The sequence below is a fragment of the Candoia aspera genome, chromosome 1 (assembly GCF_035149785.1).
Source record: "Candoia aspera isolate rCanAsp1 chromosome 1, rCanAsp1.hap2, whole genome shotgun sequence".
NCBI lineage: Eukaryota > Metazoa > Chordata > Lepidosauria > Squamata > Boidae > Candoia > Candoia aspera.
In genome coordinates this window covers 313,554,801-313,576,371 of record NC_086153.1, presented here as the reverse complement: position 1 = coordinate 313,576,371, position 21,571 = coordinate 313,554,801, and the positions used below count along the sequence as shown (strand labels likewise).

Here is a 21,571-nt window from a genome sequence, read left to right as displayed (position 1 = left end):
CTGTAAAATGTTTTTACTAAACAGATAATATAACTGGATTGTTTCTTTTTGGATTATAATATAGAATATTATGGAATGCTTCCATACAATTTAGATGTTGATGGGAATTTCTTTTGAGTAATGTTACTAAATTCTTTGCGACTTTAGGCAGTAATTCCCAGAATGTGTGCCTATAAATTGGTGAAGTATATCATGAAAAATTAAACTACTACCTTGGGAGTATCTATAACTTTTTATCTAGGAGTTCTCAAACTGTGGGTTAGTACCACCCAGATGGTTGCAAGCCGTATATTGGGGAGGGGAGGGAAGATCATGTCACTTAAAAAAAAAACCCTTGGTCAACCTTGCACAGTTAAAGTGAGACCACTATTCAAACTCACAGTGAGCTTTGCTCTCTGCTCTGCATGTGCAAGCTAATTGTGTTTCATACTGGAACATTGCATGTTGGGTGAATGTAGAAAACACCAATTATATATAAGTAGAAATTAAAAGGAGTTAAGTGTAGTGTTAGAGAAATTATTCAATCTCTCTCTTGCTTGCACAATGACATGGATTGTAGCAAGTTATAAATGCCAGCCAAAAATTATGGATTAGGGATGTGCAAAACCTACAGTTCTTCCTTCACACTATCTCAGTTTGGCTATTCTGGCAATGGCTTGATAGCTTTTGGTTTGGAGGAATAACTTCTGAAAAACTATTCAAACATTCCCAGAACTGAAAATATTGGTGTGTATTTTATTCCTTTAACTGTAGGTTTTACCCATATTTATTATGGACCTTTATTTCATAAGAAAAAAAGGGGTGGTTTTGCAAAACTAGGTTCCGTTTTTTTGTTTAAAAAGAGATCTCTAATGAGTCTTTTAAAGGATTAGTTGCTTAAATAATGGCCAGAATGAAACACAGCTGTTCAAAATAAGTATTTGTAAATTCAGGAAGAAAGAAAATGCCATAATTTTAAAACCAGGAGAGTCTTTTACACTTTAAAACACAAGATTATCGAGGCATGGTGTTTTTGTTAATAAAGCTCCTGCTATGATACATTCTTTACATTTTAAGATGTAATAAATGAATGCTATGTTTGCCATTTTAAACTGGTGGTTCCTGGAGACAAGTTGCTGACTAACTATGGTGTGATGTCCTTTTCTTGCTTATTCCCAATTCTGTTAGCCAATGCTCAGTGATTTATAGGATTTATTGTGTAACAGCACGAAGCTTAACAAGTTCACTTTTTCTTCTTAGTGTGTTCGTTTGCATGCCACGTTTCCTGCAAGGACAGTATACCGCAAGTCTGTCCTATACCTCCAGAGCAAGCCAAGAGACCCCTTGGAGTAGATGTTCAAAGAGGCATAGGAACAGCTTACAAAGGCTATGTTAAGGTAAGAATCTGATGTCTGTGGCAGGAAAAGAGGATTGTCCTTTACACAGATTTGCAGATAGTCAGTAATCAGAGTTACTGTGCATAGGCAAGTACCAGATCACATTTATACACAGTCAAGCAAATGCCAAATCTGGCTGTAAAACAAATTCCAAAATTCAGTTGAAAAGTCCAAACTGGGTACATCTTGAGGAGTTCAAAATACAATTTCAGGTAAAAGAGATTAGGGTAGAAACATTAGGAGTCAAGAATGGCAAGATCAAGCCATTGCTTCCAACATAACTGAGAGGCTAATTTCAATGCTGATGTGTTGATAATCATTCCCAAGCAGACTCTATTTTAAGAGAATCTTGTTTCTTAAATGTGTGCTATACTTTTCAGCTTTCCTCGGTAGAGTTATATTAACATCATCATCAACATCCAAACCATTGTAGAGTCCCAAGCTGTACCAGGAACTGTCTCAAGGCATCTGAAGCTTTCCAATTCCCCAGTTACCTAAGGGACTGTCTTCTCCCAGTTGTTTCCACCCATCCAGTTCGGTCCAGTAGGTTGGACATGTTACAGGTCCCGTCAGCCAAGGAATGTCAGCTGGCGGGGACTAGGAGACATGCCTTCTCTGCCATAGCCCCTGCCCTCTGGAACATTCTCCCTTCAGAGATTAGGATGACCCCAATCCTGTTGGCCTTTCATAAGGCCACGAAGACCTGATTATGTGCCCAGGCCTGGGGCCCCGAGTGTGTTAAGGGCTCCGGTCCTTGGCTGTATCTATGGCAATAGTTTTACTCGGTGACCATATATATTTATGTTGTATTGTTTTAATTGTTTTATGTTTTTATGATTGTACGCCACCCAGGGTCACTTGTTGAGATGGGCAGCTATAGAAATCAAATCAAATCAAATCAATAAAATTTCCTTCTCCTCTAAAGAGGACTTGTTCCATTATAGCTTATTGATTGTATCTTCAAGATTATGCAGGATTTAATTATTATCAAATGGTTATTGCTACTGACCTCCAAAATCATGATTAAAAAAGATAGGTAGATGGAAACATTTATCAAGTTTAGAAGAGTGTCTGTGACATTTGAAAAAGTAATTATACAGTATGTAGAAAAGAAGTTAATAATCAATGCCACAGCATCATAGCAGAAAACAAAAAATGATGGATACAACATTTCAGAAAAAGTAGAAGACAGAGAACAGCTAAGCTAAATTATCAAGTGATGAAGTTTGTAGTACCTGTTATGTACATACTGCTTTTTAGTTACTTGTTTCTATATATGTGTTAAGCCATAGAGTATAAGAAGTAATAGAAAAATAACTTTTATTTTTGTATTACATGAAATGAGATACCAGCAACCCTGGTTTAAAATATTTGACTGAAAGCACACATTTTCATGCAAAGGCTAAAGTGAAAAAAGAATAAGAAAGCAAAGCCAAGTAACTGGAAGGTATTTGACAACCTAGGTACTTTACAAAATCTTTTTATCCAAAGCCTGAAGTTTGCTTTATGTGCTACCAGCGCCAATTAGATTAGAAGAGGTAAACAGGAGAAGAGGATTTTTGAAAAAATTCTAAAACTCTTCTTTCCATCCCTTTCACCAAACTGTGATAAAACGGAGACTTGGATTACGGTTTGTAATAATCTCCTTAGTGACCATAAGCCAAATCTGATATTATCCTGATATCATCCTGATATTAGCATGGCAGGTGGATTGATAATTGAATTTTGGAAACTGAAAAGCTTTGGACTGCAAACTGGAAAAGAACTCTGTAAAAGAGGAAGGAGATTTTATTTTTGGTCAAGCTTATCTGGGAAAAATAAATCCTCCTTGTGATATTTTTCAGTAACAAGAGTAGAGCTTTATGTGTTACGAAGTTAAGGAAAATATTCTGTGTGACCTACATTATGTGCAGTCCCACATAAATGTTTGGCTTATCTATAAAGCTATATATCTTGCAACTTTCTAGAACTAAGCAAGTTTTTTGCCAAGTCCTTAAGGCTTGTACTTAAGGAGGAACGATGACTCTGTATTTGCCCTTTAAAGGATGTTTCTATTTTAGAGTCAGTCAAACATCTATTTTATTTCCCCATATGACTACATTAATGTGTAATACAAATGGCATGCGTAGTGTTACATGCACTCTCAGATTCAGCTTACGGTCACTCATTCACACATACACACTCACAGCCTGTTGGGACATACGGATCTTGTACCTGCCTTGCTTTCTACCTGGGTTTTCCAAATAGGTGCAGCTAAAACAGACAAGACACACTGCCCTGGTTAAGAGCCAGGAAATAATTAGGGACACAAACAAATCACTTCCAACTGAACACTGAGGCACATCAGGTTCTTTGGAATACACAGAGACCCAGTGAATTTAAAGTAACAGCAAAACTTTACAATGTACATTTGCTCTTTCTCATACTCACACTCATCCACACTTACTCACATCCTTCTCAGTTAGGCTGCCAGGCACTTGCTAGAGCAGGGTTTCTCAACCAGGGTCCTGTGGAACCCTAGGGTCCTGCGAGAGGTCACTAGGGGTTCCCTGGGAGATCATGATTTATTTTTAAAAAATTACTTCAGATTCAGGCAACTTCACATTAAAGAGGTAAGTTTCATTCTTTATTTTTAGTTTTAAGAACACTGTTAATGAATATATACAGGCCTACACATGAAACGAATATAATCATTTTGTAATTTGTGGCCTATATATGAGCCTGAATGTGCAGGAGTTCCCTGAGGCCTGAAAAATATTTCAAGGGTTCCTCCAGGGTCAAAGATTGAGAAAGGCTGAGCTAGAGGGATGAAGCTGCCAAGTCTGGATCCAAAGACGACTCAATGAGTGGGTGGGCTTCAGGACCCCTTTTCAAACCCCAAAGTTCTTCCTTTGTTGATTAGCTGGGATTGGGGGGTTTTCCATGTGCTCAGGCCTAACTTCCTTTGTCTGCTTCAGGTGACATTTTTTCCTTTGCTTCCTTAATGCCTTGTTTCCTTCTTATCTACCTCCCCGAAGAGATTTTTTTTAGACAAGATTTCTGGCTTTTTGTCCTCTCTGCTTACCTGCCTGCTTCATCTTTAGTTACGGCAGCTTCAGCCTCTCCTCACAGTAGGCTAGAACAAGTAAAGCTTTAGGTAAATGAACTCTCAGTTGCCTCTTCCTCACATGACTGCAATAAGAATTTTATCACTGTTTTCACTTGTAGTAAATTTCAGTTTGTCATTCCAAATAAACAAGAAATCATGAAAAATAGAACAAGAGTTATCTTAGAATTTTAGGCCATATAGCAGCAATTAAAGATGATGGTACTCCCAAAACAGAGGCATCTATCCTAACTTAGAGCAAAGTACCATGCTGAGACAATGAGTAGGTCTCTCGTGTTTATTGAAGGCTCAGAAAGTAAGAATCCTGCCAAACTGAAGGAGCGTGGGAAACCCACACAGATAAACCCCAAAACTCGAGGTGGGTCTGCTCTGAGTCTCTTTGAAGGACAGTTTAAAGCCGCTAAACTACATATGCGTTTTCCCCCCTGGATAGGGGCCCCGTCCTGCTCACCATCAGTATTCATGACACATCTATTTCAAACTTTTCCAACAGATATTCCTGATAAAATTGTTACCTGTGGTTAAAATAAATGGTATTATTTTGCTTTAAGTCAGTGAATGACAGAATAAAAAGAGATAATTCATACTTAGCACAGAATAAAGGAGGATGGGGCATACCTTGTTTAAAGGTTTACTACCAAGCAGCTCAGCTAACAGATATTGTTCCTTTTACGATGGAAGATCCAAAACATGATTGAAATGGATGTCCTTTTTGTCCCAAGCCGACCTTCAAAATGAATGAACCCATTAATGCTTTTACACAAATAATGTGCCAAATGTAGAGAAAGAGATTTTCAGGACTTATTCCAGGTATTTCTCCCTTAATTCTGTTGATAACTTATCAAAGATTCAATTAAGAAAGAGCCTCAGAGTTTAAATTATGGGGAAAATATTTTTTATAAAAACTTAATACATTATAGTCTACAGCAGATCGAAGAACAATTGTAACATAAAGTACCATGACTTTTGTGGCATCAGATCAATGTCATGAAATAAAAATGATAGAGATTGGAAATAAGTATCTATTTAATTTACAAAATTAATGTTACATTTCTTCATGGGGAACCTAAAAGTATAATTTCAAAAGTATATCAGACCTTACTTGAAATAGATTTCATTAAAACTGCTACTAGGTTAAAAAAAAACCTTGGAATCTAGATTTCAGGAAACAATAAAATGTATGATAATACCTGGCAATCTGAATGGCAGCACATGGGATTCTTGTCAGCAGATGTATAGGAAGCTACATCAGTGCCACCAAACTCCAATAAGAACCGTTTGTGTGTGTGTGGTGAATATTCAATGAATTGTTGATGTGGCTATAACCTGAAGGGAGCATTCGTTTATCTTTGATGGGAGTGTGATAAACTTTCAAATTCTTGGAAGAAAGTTTTGATGAGATGTCACATATTGCTAAACAGAAGCTTGACTTTCATCCCAAGTTAAATTTACTACATGTATTTGACAATCAGAACAAAAAATTGCAAAGTAGTTTTTGATTCAAGTTTCTACTTTTAGCAACAAAATTAATCATAGTTAAACAATGGGAATATCTAGATAGTATAATGAATTTCTTGAGAAAGTATCTGATAAAATCAATTGTTTCACAGTACAAAGTTGCAAATCATTCTGTAAGGAATGGCGGGATTTTATTGTTTATGCAAGAGATAAGTATCCTTGTCTATATCTAGTCTATATCAGAAATTATGGGAAAGTTAAAATATACCAGCATCATTAACTTTAAATGAATATTTGGGGGGAAAAGATTTCTCATCAATTGAAAAGTTATCCATGGATTAGAGGAGTTTTGCTTATTTCGTTAATCTGTGGCTTATCATTATTTGCAAATTCAGCTATTGAGCAAATGAGTATCATAAGCTCATTTTCCTATGAAGACATGACCCATGACATTCCAGAGATCACTTCAGGTTCCTTGGGGAAGCAGATCATATTTATTGATCAATTGGTTGATTGATGTGTTTGCAGCTACTGTATATCTGAAATGAAGATGTTATAATATTTGAGAATTGTATACATTATTGAAAATCCCTTGAAGTATTTTTATTAATATTTCTCCCCTTGGTATGAATAATACTGTACATGTCTATATTTACAGGTTCCAAAACCAACAGGAGTGAAGAAAGGATGGCAGCGGGTCTATGCTGTTGTCTGTGACTGTAAACTCTTCCTCTATGATGTGCCTGAAGGGAAATCCACTCAGCCAGGAGTTGTTGCAAGTCAAGTTCTGGATCTCAGGTTTGCAACCTTAAACCACATCTTTCCATAAGTTTGATTGCATCAGACAAAAATTAGTCTAGCGAATGATGAATGCCACAGTCACTGAATTTTCTTTGGTATTATATAGAATGCTTTGTTACATTGTATGCTTTTTGACAAAAGTGTAGGCCATGTTTGTACAAGGTACGAGAGAAGAGTAAATTTGTGTTCTCAATGCTCTTATTTTTTTTCTGGTAGAAAGCAGTATCATAAACCTGTATCCAGGATCTCTCTAACTTAGCAATCTAGAATTTAACCAATTAATTTGTTGATTTCTTTCCCAGGGAAAGGAAGTTTATAATTTTTGCTTTGGGTATTTTTTAAATAGGTAGTTCAAATTCAGTGACATTTATTATCATTTTCTTCCCAGAGATGAAGAATTTTGCGTGAGTTCTGTCCTAGCATCGGATGTTATACATGCAAACCAGAAAGATGTTCCTTGTATATTCAGGGTATGATCATTTCACTAATTTGTACAAATATAATTCATGTTTTACTTAGCTGTGATTTTCAGTAAATTTATTTGTTTGTTTGTTTGTTTGTCGAATTCTATTACTGTCTATCCCCCCCACCCAAAGGAGGGACTCTGGGCAGTTTACAGAAACAGGATTTAAAATTCAATATCAATATAAATACAATAATAGACAATAAAAATATAAATATATGATAAAATATGATAAAATCCAGATGGCTGAAACTTGTGTTTCAGTCGGTGAGTATACAAGATCGTCCTAGGGTGTGAGCCATCCCCATGAATGGCTGTTCCCCATCCTGCTCCAGGCATGATGGCAAAACCAGGTTTTTAGCGTTTTGCAGAAGTCCAGGAGCGAGGGGGCTTGTCTCACCTCTGGGGGAAGAATGTTCCAGAGTGCAGGAGCTACTGCAGAGAAGGCCCACTTCCTGGACCCCATCAGATGGAATTCCTTTACAGATGGGGTCCGTAGCATGCCCTCTCTGCATGACCGGGTGGGATGGGTCGATGTAATGGGGATGAGATGGTTGCTCAGGTAACCTGGCCCCATTGATTGATGAATATTTGTATTGCCTAGTCTAAAACTCCTTTTAAAAGTAAAGTTTTACAGAATTGTCCAGTCTAGATAAAAGGAAACTTTTATTTAACTGATGAGTTTCCACAGCTACTCTACGGAAGATTGTAAAAAAGGTTTACAATCTTTTTATAATAATTTTGTATAGTCACAGAAATAGATTGCATTCTAATTTTCTTTTAGAATCTGTCAAAAAGCTAGGGTGATAAGGCAGTGGTGAAATGTATTCAGTTACTTTATACAATTATATGACACACGTGTACATATATTACTATACTTGAAGTTTAATTATATAATTATACTTACTTTTGCCCACAGGCTAGTGGCAGGCATTTTATATCTGGCTGCATACAAGTTTGATATAGCCTGATATCTTTTTCTTCTCTGTTTTAAAGAGGTTGTCTTATCTGATGACTCAGCAAGGTGCAATGTTTATTAGCAGATAGCCTACATAATAGTTAGAAACCTTTGGTTTTGTTATCCGGCTTGTAGGCCGTATTTTATTTTTTTTAAATTTAGATAAGTTCCAGGTTACCAAAGTGTCTCAGGATGTCAAATTCATTCCCAGATTACCTTGAGCAGCCATGATGCCAAGTGATAAGAAAGACTTTTTACCAATGTACTAGAAACATTCATATCTGGAAATGTTTTTAGGTACAAGAATTCAATCCAAACTTAAAATAAATAGTAAAATAATTATAAAGTTACTGTGTTGAAGAAAATGAAGTAATAGAAAGTTTTATGTCTGAATTACCACTAGGAGAGTACACTGGCAACCAGGTCCAGTACATACTCTGTTTCACAAGTCACCCAATTTTACTTGGGTCAGATCTGTAATGTTATCTGGAAATCTGAAGCCTTCATGATTTCTTTTTACTATCACTAAAGCGCCACATTGGACTTTTAAAGCATAATTTAATTATACCTGCAGGCATAGGTGTCTGTACTGTAGATACATAGTTGCCAGATTTCAGACAGGTTTTATAAACATAGGGCCACGGTGGTGCTGTGGGTTAAACCGCTGAGCTGCTGAGATTGCCGATCAGAAGGTCGGCGGTTCGAATCCGCTTGACAGGGTGAGCTCCCGTTGCCAGTCCCAGCTCCTGCCAACCTAGCAGTTCGAAAACATGCAAATATGAGTAGATTAATAGGTACCGCTTCGGCGGGCAGGTAACGGCATTCCATTTAGTCATGCCGGCCACATGACCATGGAAGTGTCTACGGACAAACGCCGACTCTTCAGCTTTGAAACGGAGATGAGCACCGCACCTTAGAGTCAGACACGACTGGACTTAATGTCAAGGGAAACCTTTACCTTTACTTTCTAAACATATTTACAGGTTTGGACTATTTAAAAACATTTCTTAAAACTCCCTATTGTTTGTTGGCCAATTTCTACTGAAGGTGACAGACATTGTGAGCATGCCCTTTGTTAAGCAGCCTGATATATTGCAGAATGAGTGCAAGAGCTTTTGTTTTGAGCACCATCAAATCTTATTAATGCATAGAAAGGGAGCTATAAGGGAGTCATTTGTATGGGCAATGAAAGACGTCAAATGTATATACATTGCTCAGTGAATTGGAATGGAAGAAGTGTTTGCCAAAGTATTGGAAGTTGTAACTTATTCAGAATGAATTAGAAAGGAATTTAACTGCAAAGAAAGTGAGCACCCTATGCCTGCTTAAATCTACACATGCACCAATTTTGTGGATAATTATTTTTTAGTTTTGAGAGAAGTATGTGAGATGAGGGATGAAAATGGAGCAAGAATTTCTGGTTGACCCAAGATTGTCACCATGAATCTGTTTGTGGCCAATATTTCTGGCATTTCTACAAAACAAGAGTAAACAGATTTGCTTGCATTGTAAATTTGTGCTGGCGATTAATTAAATGTAACATACAAACAAATTCATTGAAATTAAATTCAGGGACAATATGGTGCTTGGCATACATTTTGTATTTCAACTCCTATTATTACCAACCAGCTTGCCTAATGGCAAAGGATTGTGGGAAATACCATCCAAACCCACCCCCTACAACATGAATTTTGCAGTCTCTCCTCTGATTCATAGTCTTAGGCCCAAAGTGAGGAATAGGATGGGGATGACTGTCTGTACAACTAAGCTGGTTGGGGTGAGAGAAGACATTGAAGGTGAAAGAAATCCCTCCTGTGTCAATACCTGCACAGTCAATGGCTTCTAAGAAATCAGAGTATCATTATCCCTTCTCTCTTTTGCCACTGCAGTTGTTCGTGCTGCCTATAGAAGGCTCAGTCTGGAGCAGTCCATTTTGAAAAACACTTTGTCTGAATCTAGTGTACATTCCCATTTTGTCACTTTGCTTTAGTTGAGGCATTTCTTGCGTGAGTGAATTTCGTGTAATTATTTTCCTTTTCTATCCTCTTGTTCTCAAGGTGACAGCTTCTCTCTTAGGCTCTCCTTCAAAGACCTGCTCCCTGCTGATCCTAACAGAAAACGAAAATGAGAAGCGAAAGTGGGTTGGAATTCTAGAGGGATTGCAATCTATTCTGCACAAAAATAAACTCAGAAACCAAGTTATACATATTCCACAGGAAGCTTATGACAGTACACTGCCCTTCATTAAAACTAGCCTAGCTGCTGCTATTATAGGTATGTCAGAATATAACAAGACACTTTGAATGTGTACCGTTACACCTGTAAATGGGACTGATACATTGCCATCCTTAAATGTATTGTTTCTTGTCTTTATCTCTGACAGGAAAAATTAGTACTATGAAATTCAGCGATTGACTTGTAAAAACAAATTACGATTAACTCTGCTTGAAGTAGACATCAGCAGTGCTTAGATGTATTGTCTCAGTTTTTAGCCTATTGCTTTCTGTGTTAAAATAAAACTGTTAAGTACTTTAACAAATTTTGTACCCCCTTCCTATTTGGAGACATCATTTGTTATCCTGCTTGCCTGCCTTGCTTCCTTGCTTGCTTTCGTCTGCCTTATGGACAGTTGCCATCCTGAAACTACCAAAAGGATTATACTAGTATCATATAAAACAATTTTAGAATAGTAAAAATGCAGAACATTAAGAACAGTTTAAAATGATAAAGCCTACTACCACAATACTATAAATTACCCAACTATTTAAAAATATCTCACTTTCCTTAATTCTTCTGGAATAGAACTATCCTCATTTCAGGAGATGGGATGAGATGGGATTAACCGGTATGAGATGGTAGGGGACTACAGGCTTGATTATGAAGGTGGTTCCAAAGTGACAGTATTGTTTATTGAAATAGCTTGCCCTTCATCCCTACCAATTTAAGCTCCAAAAGAGAAAATTCTTGGAGCACAGTCTCTTCCACATTTCTCTTTTAAATAAACTGAGGTCCATATCATGTAGTATGCATTGCTATATCTACTTTCCTGTGAGTAAGCTTTACTAAATTCTATAGAATTTGCCTTTGCTTAGACAACGATTGAATTATATTATTACAGTCTGATATTTTAGACCTAGAAACAGTATCTGGTACAGTTCTATTAGCATAGATACATTTCCTCTAGCATATTCAGTTAATTAAATGGAAGCTCTCTGTTAGAATAGAAACCGGAGTTAGAATGCATATTTGTATTATTTATATTAATAATTATTTTTCTCTTCTTGCTACCAATAGATCGAGATAGAATAGCACTTGGCTCAGAAGAAGCCCTGTATGTCATAGAGATCACCCGTGATGGTAAGTAAATTTCTGGTTGCATTTAGCAATTACATGCTGAGGGATGAACTCCATCAGTTAATTCTTGATTATTTGGCAGTACTCCCTTATATAGAATTTGTTTCTCTGACAAGAGTTGGAAACTCAAAATACCAGCTTATTTAATGAACTGTTTAACTTCCCAGAGTCCCTCTTTTGGGGGAGATGGGCAGTAGCAAAATTTGAATAATAAATAAATAAAACTATTAAACAGTCATTTTTATTTGACATTCTGGGTCACACAGCTCTTACCTTTCACAAAAAAGGCATTTATTCATTTGACATCAAATACCTAAGCATTCATGGAGGTGAATCTGGTTTTGCTCACTACTACTCCATAATTAGCTGATAAGCTACATTTGTACCTGGCCAATAAGGCCAATAATGTACATTGTACCTGGCCAATAAGGACCTGGCCACTAATCTGGGTAATTTGTCTTTTGCTGTACTGTAATAAATTCAGCACAGAAGTACCCTTCAGGATACTGTGGAAGTTTTAGATAATCTAGAATGAGCAGCTGAAGAGTCAGTCTTTCATTCTTATACAAATAATCATGCATTCTCTTCTTCTGTTGCCCTTCCCCTCCTTTCTACCTTCTATAAGCTCAGTTGCAGCAAAACAAACAAACAAACAAAACCCCGCACAATTTTAGAGCGTAGCCACAAAGTGGTGCCAGAACTGATGGCTTGGTTTGAACCAATGTGAAATAACTATGTTGAGATACTTTGGTGATACAGAGAGAATGAATGGGGATACGTGGACTTCCACTCCCATGCTGGCTAGGGAATTCTGGGAGTTGAAGTCTACATATTTTAAAGTTGCTAAAATTGTGAGAAACCCTGGTTTAGACTGTTAGAAAGATGTGGAGAAATACAATAAATGATGTTTGTATAAAGTAGATTTAGATACATTTCCTTTTCTTTGTCTTACTTCATGCCTTAATTTGTTTAGCTTGCTATTTCTTATTCCTCTTCTTCACTTACATAATGTTGAGCTTGTCCTGAAAGGGAATAGTTTGATGGGTGTATATGTATATTTATATGTATGTTCATTTTGGAAATGAACTGGAAGAGGGTGTAGATAGAACAAAATTGAGGTGATAAACAGCTTCTCTGCCCCAGAGATTAATTTAGCTTTGTAGTCTGTAAATATCAGCACTTTCTGACTGCTTTCCAGAAGTGTGTGTTTTTTAGCATGTTGGGCTAATCTGGTCTGGATTTGATTAGGGCCTGTGGGACCAAAAGCAAATCTGTTTTATCTGGGAAGGAGGATAGTTTGCATACCAACTAAAGCTAGGAAAGGAAAAGTAGGAAAGCTACTGGTTTGAGCATTCTGGTTAGACCTGGAAGCACTCCCAAACTATTTTTAAAAAGCCATCAAGTTGAGTTTGGCTCCTGATGACTATATGGATATGCCTGTTGTTGTTTTTTTCTACTTGGCAACAGTATAGAAGTAGTTTGTTACTACCTTTTTCCAAGATATATTTTCAACTTCCCAGACTAGCCTACAGCCATGGGATTTTCTGGTGTGGTCCCCCATCTGGATTTATCCCTTGTTAGCCTTTTTTGCAAGCTAAGTACAAAATCATCCAGAATAGGTTATATCTCCATTCCCTGTTATTCTCTTTGCTGACAAAAACATCTTTGTCATGTCTTGATGAAACCCATTTTATTAGCATGTGGATAGTTCAGAACTTCCACACTTTCCTCTATATCAGGAAAAAAGGCGAGAAATAGAGAATTGAAAAAGAATTCGTATATATTGATGCTATACAGCTCTAAATCCTCAGGTGACCACTCCAGGCAGTTTCACATGAATGTTAATTTGCAAGGCAGCATGTGAAGGAAAAGAGGAAATATCATTCATTTTTATTATTTCCAATCCAGAGGAATGTTGGAAAGGAATTATGCCAACCGCTTCATTCTTAAGCCCCCTTTCTCCTTCCTCCTAGTCACATGACCTGCTATTAAGGGGTTGGAAAGAATTCCAGAAGCTGTGCTCTGCATGCTTTCTCTACCTTGTTTATATTTACATCATTTGCCTAATAGCAGATTTCTTCTTTGGCCTTCTAGGGGTATTCATTTAAAGCAGTTTTCCATGGATACTCTGGTGTTTTTTTAATGCGTGTCCAAGCCCTACAGTGCAGAAATCCTGCCATGGTGTTAGCCAGTTTCATGAACCCCAGAAGCTAATACCTCAGAATAATTATTTTTCCCCCTCGTCTAGATACTTTGCAGTGAAAGAAAAATCATAAATTTGCCTACTACTTTGAATAGCTCTTCCTTTGCACTTTGTACTCTTGATTATTTCTGAAATCATACAGGCAAATCACCAAGGTTTAGCTCTAGGGAATTGAATCTTGAGGCAACACTGGAAATACTTGTGATATAGGAGTATATTGCTTATGTAACACGAATCATACTAACCTTCTTGATCAAGAACATATATATAAAAATTCATTAGAACTAATAGATCCCATTCATGTCACTGGTGAATGGAAGTGAAGTTGTGATAATAAAATTTTTAATGGAAGCTTACATAACTTGCCAAATATTAGCTGTGCATTTTGATATTGAGCAACACCTTCTTATAGCCCCTCTGTTTTGTAGATCCAAGGTATTTTATTGACCACTTTGCTGGATTATGTGTGGATGTAGGCTATATGTTTTCATTTTGAACAAGTTGTTCAGACCTGTTTCACTGAGTTTGCATGTACCCATTTTTGATAGTCAGTTCCATGGAGTAATCATGGCTTTAGGACCTCAAATATCAGAAATGAAATTTGCTACCCTGTGGCTTGGATGTAATAGATTTGGATAATTAAAATCATTCTATCCTTCAGCTAAATTTTCTCTTTTTATTCTCCTTTATCGAAAATTCAGTTGTGATTTTCAGAGCAATATTTCTGTTCCTATGCTTTTATTTATTATACTAAACATGGGAAAAAACCTTTATGATTTGTCCACTAATTTCTAGAGAAGTGAATCTCTTAAGCTTATAGGCTAAAAACAGACATCAGAATCTACTTTTCTTGAGACTTTTGGTCCATTACATTCTGCAAGGATACATGGTTTTCATATGGCCAGTCTTAAGAGTTATCTACTGTATAGGGTTAGTATCAAGGCTGTGCCTAGGCATTTATTATACACAGTGCAAAAAGAAATAATGCTGTAATCCTTTGTATCGTAATTTTTAGGGAATTATTGATAGTAAAAATATAAATTATATTTTCTCTATACCAAACAAAAGTAGATTATTCAAATAGACATATGTTTCAATTTCCAGGCTTCTCTATTGTAATATCTTTGTACAAGGCTGCCTTTGAAGACAGTTCAGAAGCTTTAGCTAATATAACTGCCAGACTTTTGACAGCATATTTAGAAAATACTTATCCTAAGATATCTGCAGCAGAAGCCAACTGGTTTCTGAGCCCAGTTCAAAGTGTTTTGACTTGAGTTTTAAATGCTTAAATACCTGAGTACCCATGCAGAACACCAGCAATTTGCATTCAGAATCTTCTGATTCTACAGGGAAATTAAGCTTTCCAATAAAGAGGGCCTTTTCAGTAGAATTACTGACATTCTGGAACCTTCTCGCTAACAGTGAAGGAGCAAAAGACAGCCTTAGCTTTGTACAGCCTTAGCTTTGCCTTCTGAATATCTTAAAAGCTAACTTTTTCTGAAAACGCAATTACTCCTCTTCTTATTTTTGTTTGTCCATGTGCAGTTTTAGTTTTGATGGATGCTTTTATTTATACCATTTTGAAATTGTATATGAATAACAATTGAACTATCTTTGCTTAGTATTTACTCCTGTCCTCTTCTGGGCAGTGTGAAGAACTAAGTTTTCTATTGATAAAATAATTGGGATTTTTTTTTTTTTGGCTCAGGAAATGATCCATAATTGCTTAGATTTTCTTTTTCACGATAAAGTTGAAAATCTACATTTGTTTAAAATGAAACATTTTGGTTCCTGCTATGATAAAACTGTGTGACTTTGTTATTTATTTAGTATTATTGAGGTTTTGATGCAAGTTTTTAAAGAAATGATAATGAATTTTGTGCTCTTAAAACTATGGTTTTTTTGTTACAGCAAAAGATTACATATATTTTAACTATATTGTTAACATGTTATGGCTCAACACATATATACTCTCTTACGTATATCTGTTATTTTCAATAGTGATTGTTCGAGCTGCTGATTGCAAGAAGGTCTACCAGATAGAGCTTGTTCCCAAAGAGAAAATAATTATTCTTATTTGTGGTCGGAATCATCATGTTCACTTGTATCCTTGGTCCTCCCTGGATGGATCTGAAAGCAGCTTTGATGTCAAACTTCCTGAAACAAAAGGCTGCCAGTTCATTACAACTGGAATGCTGAAGAAGAGCTCTTTAGCAAGTTTGTTTGTGGCAGTTAAGCGACAGGTTCTCTGCTATGAGATTCACAGAACTAAACCTTTCCATAAAAAGTTCAGTGAAATCCAAGCTCCTGGCCATATACAATGGATGGCTGTGTTCAAAGACAGGCTTTGCGTCGGCTACCCATCTGGTTTCTCTTTATTGAACATCCAAGGGGATGGACAGTCTATAAACCTGATAAATTCCAATGATTCTTCACTTGCATTCCTCTCACAACAGTCTTTTGATGCCCTTTGTGCTGTGGAGCTCAGCAGTGAGGAATACCTACTTTGCTTCAGCCATTTGGGAATATATGTTGATGCACAAGGTCGAAGGTCACGCATGCAGGAACTAATGTGGCCCGCAACTCCTGTTGCCTGTAGTATGTATATGTTTTTCTGTTTCTGTATCTTTCATTGCTTCACTTGCCTGAAAATAACTGTCAAATAACTTTGTACCTTAGTAATTATAGTTTTAGCTCTTACTTTACCAATAGAGTTGAGTATTTTTGAAAAGACAGACACACAGGATCATGGAAATCAGTTTGTGAATAGCTGCTGGGCACAATAGCTGATCTGACTAAGCACCTAATGTACTTGCTTTCTAGACTTGCTTCCAGATTTTTCAGAAGTAACTATTTAGCAATTATGGAAAACATGTGCTGGACTGAGTCAACCTTTTTTCTTGTTGCTTTGTTCCTATGAACTGCTAGGTCTTAATCATATACATTCTGAGGATATAGGCTTGTTTTGCAACACTGTTAGTTTCCTAATATGATTCTTACATAAGAACTTAGAAGGAAAATAGAACAACTGTATATTTATTTTAAAATATAAGGAGCTGTCTATTTTTCTTCTTTCTTACACCATTGCAGTGGATTATAATACTCAGCCTTCATCATAATAAATCTCTCATCATGAATAAGGTCATAATCTATGTTGGGTGTTGAGTATTCTTTTTGATTTGGTGAAACCAATGAAAAGAGAAAGGATGAACAATATTCTATGGTTTCAGTATGTAGCTTTAACAAACTTGAATAAGAAGCTTTTTTTATTGCATGTGAAATTCAGAAAGTGATGTTTCTTCCTCATATCTGAGCTCTGACAGCCAAAACCTGGTGAATACTCTGCTTCTTGGCTTACTGAAGAGTAACTGTGAGCCTCATCTGGTACCTGATACCTTATAAATCAATTGTTACATCATTTCTGATGTAGTGCAGTTGTTTCGTTTTGGCTAGGCAGATTATGTAAACCTAACCATTACTAAAAGCCTCCACTCTATAGCCTATGTAATTTATTCAGTAAGTCGTAGTTAAATAAACCGTGGCTTAGTGTGGTGTATGAACCTAGTCTTAGTGTGAAATCAGCCTCTCCAGAGAGTCCTAGGGAAAGACAGGCTCCTCCTAGAACTTGGCCTTTAGTAATACAGGCAGAAGGTTAGCCCATCTTTTCTTAATCATTGTACTGCATGAATGTGTGACCTGGTGTGGTTGGTGCAAAGAGGGAGTTTCCTCTTCCCTGACCATTTGTGTGTGCGTGCGTGCGTGTGAGAAAGAGAGAGAGAGAGATGGAGGAGGATTTTGCTGATCTTAAATGCCACTCTGTGGCTCTTTTGATGATGCTTGCTCTCATCTGGAGTTGCTTTTAACTCTTTCTTGCTATTTTGCTTGCCCCCCAACAAAAGTATTTATTCAAAATTATGTAATACTAATAATGCCTGCAGATACTTGAATACTCAAACTAAAAGTGACTGCCCTTTATCTAGGCCTGTATATACAAATCCATATTAAGACATTCCCTTAAGGATATGTATGAAACCCACTGTTACAAAATAAGGAAAAGATGATTTAATACGGTTTTCAAAAGGAATTGCCAACTATAAGGCTTTTGTTATTAAACTGAAATGCAACCACTGAATGGGAAATGCTTCAGCTTATGTGCTGTCAGCAATGAAATCTATGGGAGGCTCTATGTTTAGAGCAAATATACCTCTGAGTATCAGATAGAAGCATGGGATGATTCTAACAATGGCCAGGAGAATTGCTTTTTTTTTTTTAATGAGGATAACTAGCCACCCAAAGTCATTCAGAGTTAGGCAGCATACAAGTTTAATAAATTATTATTATTAAATTATTATAATTATGTAAAGCCTTCTGAAAAGATAGTAAGTAAACACCATTATGCACTAGACCTATTTTATTCCCCCTCTTATATACATATGCACATAAACAAATGTTTAAATACTTGATTAAACATGAAGGTAGGATATAAATTAAATAACTATAAATGTATATTCTTTCTACTTAAAAAGCTAGCGATTAGGATGGAACTTTAGCTTTATCTGCTTCGGTCTGTTTCTTTCAAAATTCAAGTGCCCACCTGCAGTCAAAAGTGGAATAGTTTTCCATGCTCATGAATATTTTGCCGAAGAGACAGCTCTCCAATATTAATCAGCTTGAGAAACAGCAGCAGCAAACACTGAGGTGCTCAGTTTTATCTCAAATATTTGGAGCCATAAGAGATGTTTTGTTTTCTCTCCAGGTTGCAATCCATTCTATTTAACCGTGTACAGTGAATATGGGGTTGACATTTTTGATGTTAATACTATGGAATGGGTTCAGACTATCGGTTTAAGAAAGGTTAGTATCTTGAGTGTAGAGTAAAATAAGCTTTATAATTTTCTGAAAATTTCGTCACATTGTATTGAGGGCCTATTCTAAAAAGCTTCTCTCACTTTGCTTCGATAACAGATCCGACCTCTGAATGTTAATGGCACATTGAACCTCCTTAGCTGTGAACCTCCTCGGCTAATTTATTTCAAGAACAAGTTTTCAGGTTGGTAGAGAGGTGGATAGGGGCATTCTCCCAGTATGCTTGGGGAGTCTAATTTTAATTTAGTATATTCTACCTGTTTATATTTTAGTTTTGATCATGGCATGAAAAGGAAAAGACTTAAAGTGGCTTTTACTTTTATAAAAAATAGGTAGTAGGTTTTACTCATTTTTTTTAGTGCCTCAGGGAGGCGTATACTGAGGTTTTGATAATATGAACACTGTTTTATTATTATTGTATTCAATTAATTAGCTAAAAGGAGAGGGTTGCGTGGGGATATCCTCCTCATGCATAGCCAAATAAGCCCATGGGTCCATTTGGCCCAATATGGTCATGACTGGTAGCAATCAGATGGAGACTCTTCCCAGCCCTACCTGAAGATACCAGAAATTGAAGCTTGACTTTTCTGTTCTACTACTGAATTAAATCCCTTATTCCCACAGGGCTCCTTTTTAAAAACATTTCTAAAATTGATGTATGCACATCTTGCAGTCAAGTAACAGTTCTAGAAGGCAATCTATGATTCATGTGCAACAGGGCTTTGCAGACCCAGAGAACTCCAGGATATAATGATGAAGTTCAGGAAAGCAGCCTCTAGGAGGTTGTATCTAGCTGTGTGACTGCATCGTATATTTTACAGGAGGAGCTGCTCTTAGTGTGCCAGAAACGTCTGACAACAGCAAAAAGCAAATGCTTCGTACGAGAAGCAAAAGAAGATTTGTCTTTAAAGTTCCTGAGGAAGAAAGATTACAGCAAAGACGGTAAGGCTTCAGTATTTTTCTCATAACTTGGGCGGTAAAGGAATTTTACCCATGCAAAAGCACTATTTGGTGTCCTTTGTTGATTCAGAGAGATGCTCCGAGACCCTGAGCTGAGATCCAGAATGATTTCCAACCCCACCAATTTCAACCATGTGGCTCATATGGGACCAGGAGATGGGATGCAAGTGCTCATGGATCTGCCACTGGTAAAAAACCAAAAATTGTTCCTAGGGAAAGGCTTTGCCCAAGCCTATGCTCGGCTGGTTCTGCCAAAGGACATGCTGGCAGAAGCTTTGCAGTCAAAACAGGGATGCTGTTTCTTCCTAAAGGGTAACTGAAATCATTAAGCAAGCCCAAGATGGTTCCTATAAAGAATTCAGAGATTGGCTGTAATGTAATCTCTTCCTCTTCGTTGTGTTAGCAATTTGGGTTGTTGTTTCTCAGCTGCTTGTGTTTTAATTTTTATAATGTTTGTTATTTATTTTATTTTATTTTTTGTTATTTATTTTATTTTATTTTATTTTTTACTTTATTTTATTTTTGATTTCTGTTTGCTGCCCAGAGTCACTCGTTGAGCGGCCATATAAATTGAATAAATAAATAAATACTCCTTTCACAGTGATCTATTAGCTATTTCAGTCCAGAATCTGCTATTGACACTGTTTCCAAAGCTCCTATGATCACAGGAGACACATTAATTAGAAAATACAAGTGATTAGGTTTCACTAAAGTAAGAGGAACAGGGAAGGATGCAAACCCAACCCTTGGACTTTATTCTGGGGTGGGTACATGGGGAATGAGATCTTAACAGGCCCTATAATGCTATTTTGAGAGCTACTGCCATAAACACACAAGGACATCGAAAATCAGGAAATATCACTGTCAGGAGTATGATAGTGTTTCTGAATAACTCTTCTTTCCTCCTTCCTTTTCTTGTTTCTTTTGTCTAAAATAACAGAATGAATTTCCTTCCCCTTCATCCTCCCGACATTCTGCTCTGATATCATCTCCAACAGGCTTTGAGCACGTCTATCACATGAGCCCTATCTCTGCTGATCTCTTTCTCCAGAGTGACCATTCTTCCTCACTGCTTTTCTCCTCTTCCTGCCCCTCCTCTGCTTCTGTAGCAAGGGTAGGAGCAGCTCTTTAGGAACTGAAGTGGATGATGATAGTATGCATTAGACCTTTCAGCTGCCTAACCTCTGCATGTATGAGCTTGTGCTTTCCTGCCTTGAGTTCTGCAGTTAAAACAGCAGGTTTTCACTGCAAACTCTAAATGCTGTCTTCTCTAATAGGCTAATAGGCTAAGATAAGAGATTAACCATCCTTCCAGTAGCAGGAGGCAAATAGAAAGCTTATTGGATAACGTGGAGTCCTTGGTGCTCTCTGAGCTTGGTTGTTTGCTCGCAGATGTTTCATTACCTGACTAGGTAGCGTCATCAGTGACTGATGATGTTACCTAGTCGGGTAATGAAATATCTGCAAGCAAACAACCAAGCTCAGAGAGTACCAAGGACTCCTCTGTTCAACCCTGAGATACATATATTCTCTTTTATTGGATAATGCTCGATATTTTTTTCATTGCAACCAAACTGCCAGCATTTACTATCATAGCTGCCAAATACAGCAAAAGTAAAAGGCAAACCATTTTCTCATAATTTGGAAAGCCTAGTGGCATAATTTGCAATCAAATTCTGTTGCTTATGCTGTATAAGATCAGGCTGTAATAGTACACTGGCAAAATCAGTAAGAGCACACAATTAACTGGATGTCACCAAATCCAAAATAAGATAATGAGTTATATCTTTGGCTATGCATTGGCCTTTAAGGGGAAAAAAAGCCTATAAAGCAAAAGGTAATTTGATATGGCTCATTCATACAGACTTATTTTCTGATAACTTTTGTAAAATGTCTCCAGCTGCTGGAAAGAATTGAGATTTAAATACTGACCTTTTTATTTGCTTTTTTTGAGGTGGAATGGCTGTATTTATCCCCTCGCTGACTCTTTGAGCAAGATCCGTTGTTTATATGATTCCCAGTAGTC

General features: G+C 36.9%; 1 protein-coding gene across 5 annotated transcripts in view; it reads left to right on the top strand.

Moving 5' to 3' along the window:
* The window catches only part of CDC42BPB (CDC42 binding protein kinase beta), a 125,101-nt gene that overhangs the window by 98,007 nt on the left and 5,523 nt on the right, over positions 1-21,571 (top strand). For 4 of the 5 annotated variants that reach the window (XM_063290364.1, XM_063290362.1, XM_063290366.1 and 1 more), the window contains 10 exons: positions 1,240-1,376; positions 6,599-6,738; positions 7,130-7,211; positions 10,220-10,436; positions 11,457-11,519; positions 15,721-16,317; positions 18,476-18,573; positions 18,685-18,769; positions 19,407-19,527; positions 19,616-19,733. In XM_063290364.1, the coding sequence (XP_063146434.1) occupies positions 1,240-1,376; positions 6,599-6,738; positions 7,130-7,211; positions 10,220-10,436; positions 11,457-11,519; positions 15,721-16,317; positions 18,476-18,573; positions 18,685-18,769; positions 19,407-19,527; positions 19,616-19,733 (1,658 nt within the window). Of the gene's footprint in view, positions 1-1,239; positions 1,377-6,598; positions 6,739-7,129; positions 7,212-10,219; positions 10,437-11,456; positions 11,520-15,720; positions 16,318-18,475; positions 18,574-18,684; positions 18,770-19,406; positions 19,528-19,615; positions 19,734-20,485; positions 20,660-21,571 lie in introns of all 5 variants that reach the window. The other variant, XM_063290365.1, reaches the window with a different exon arrangement.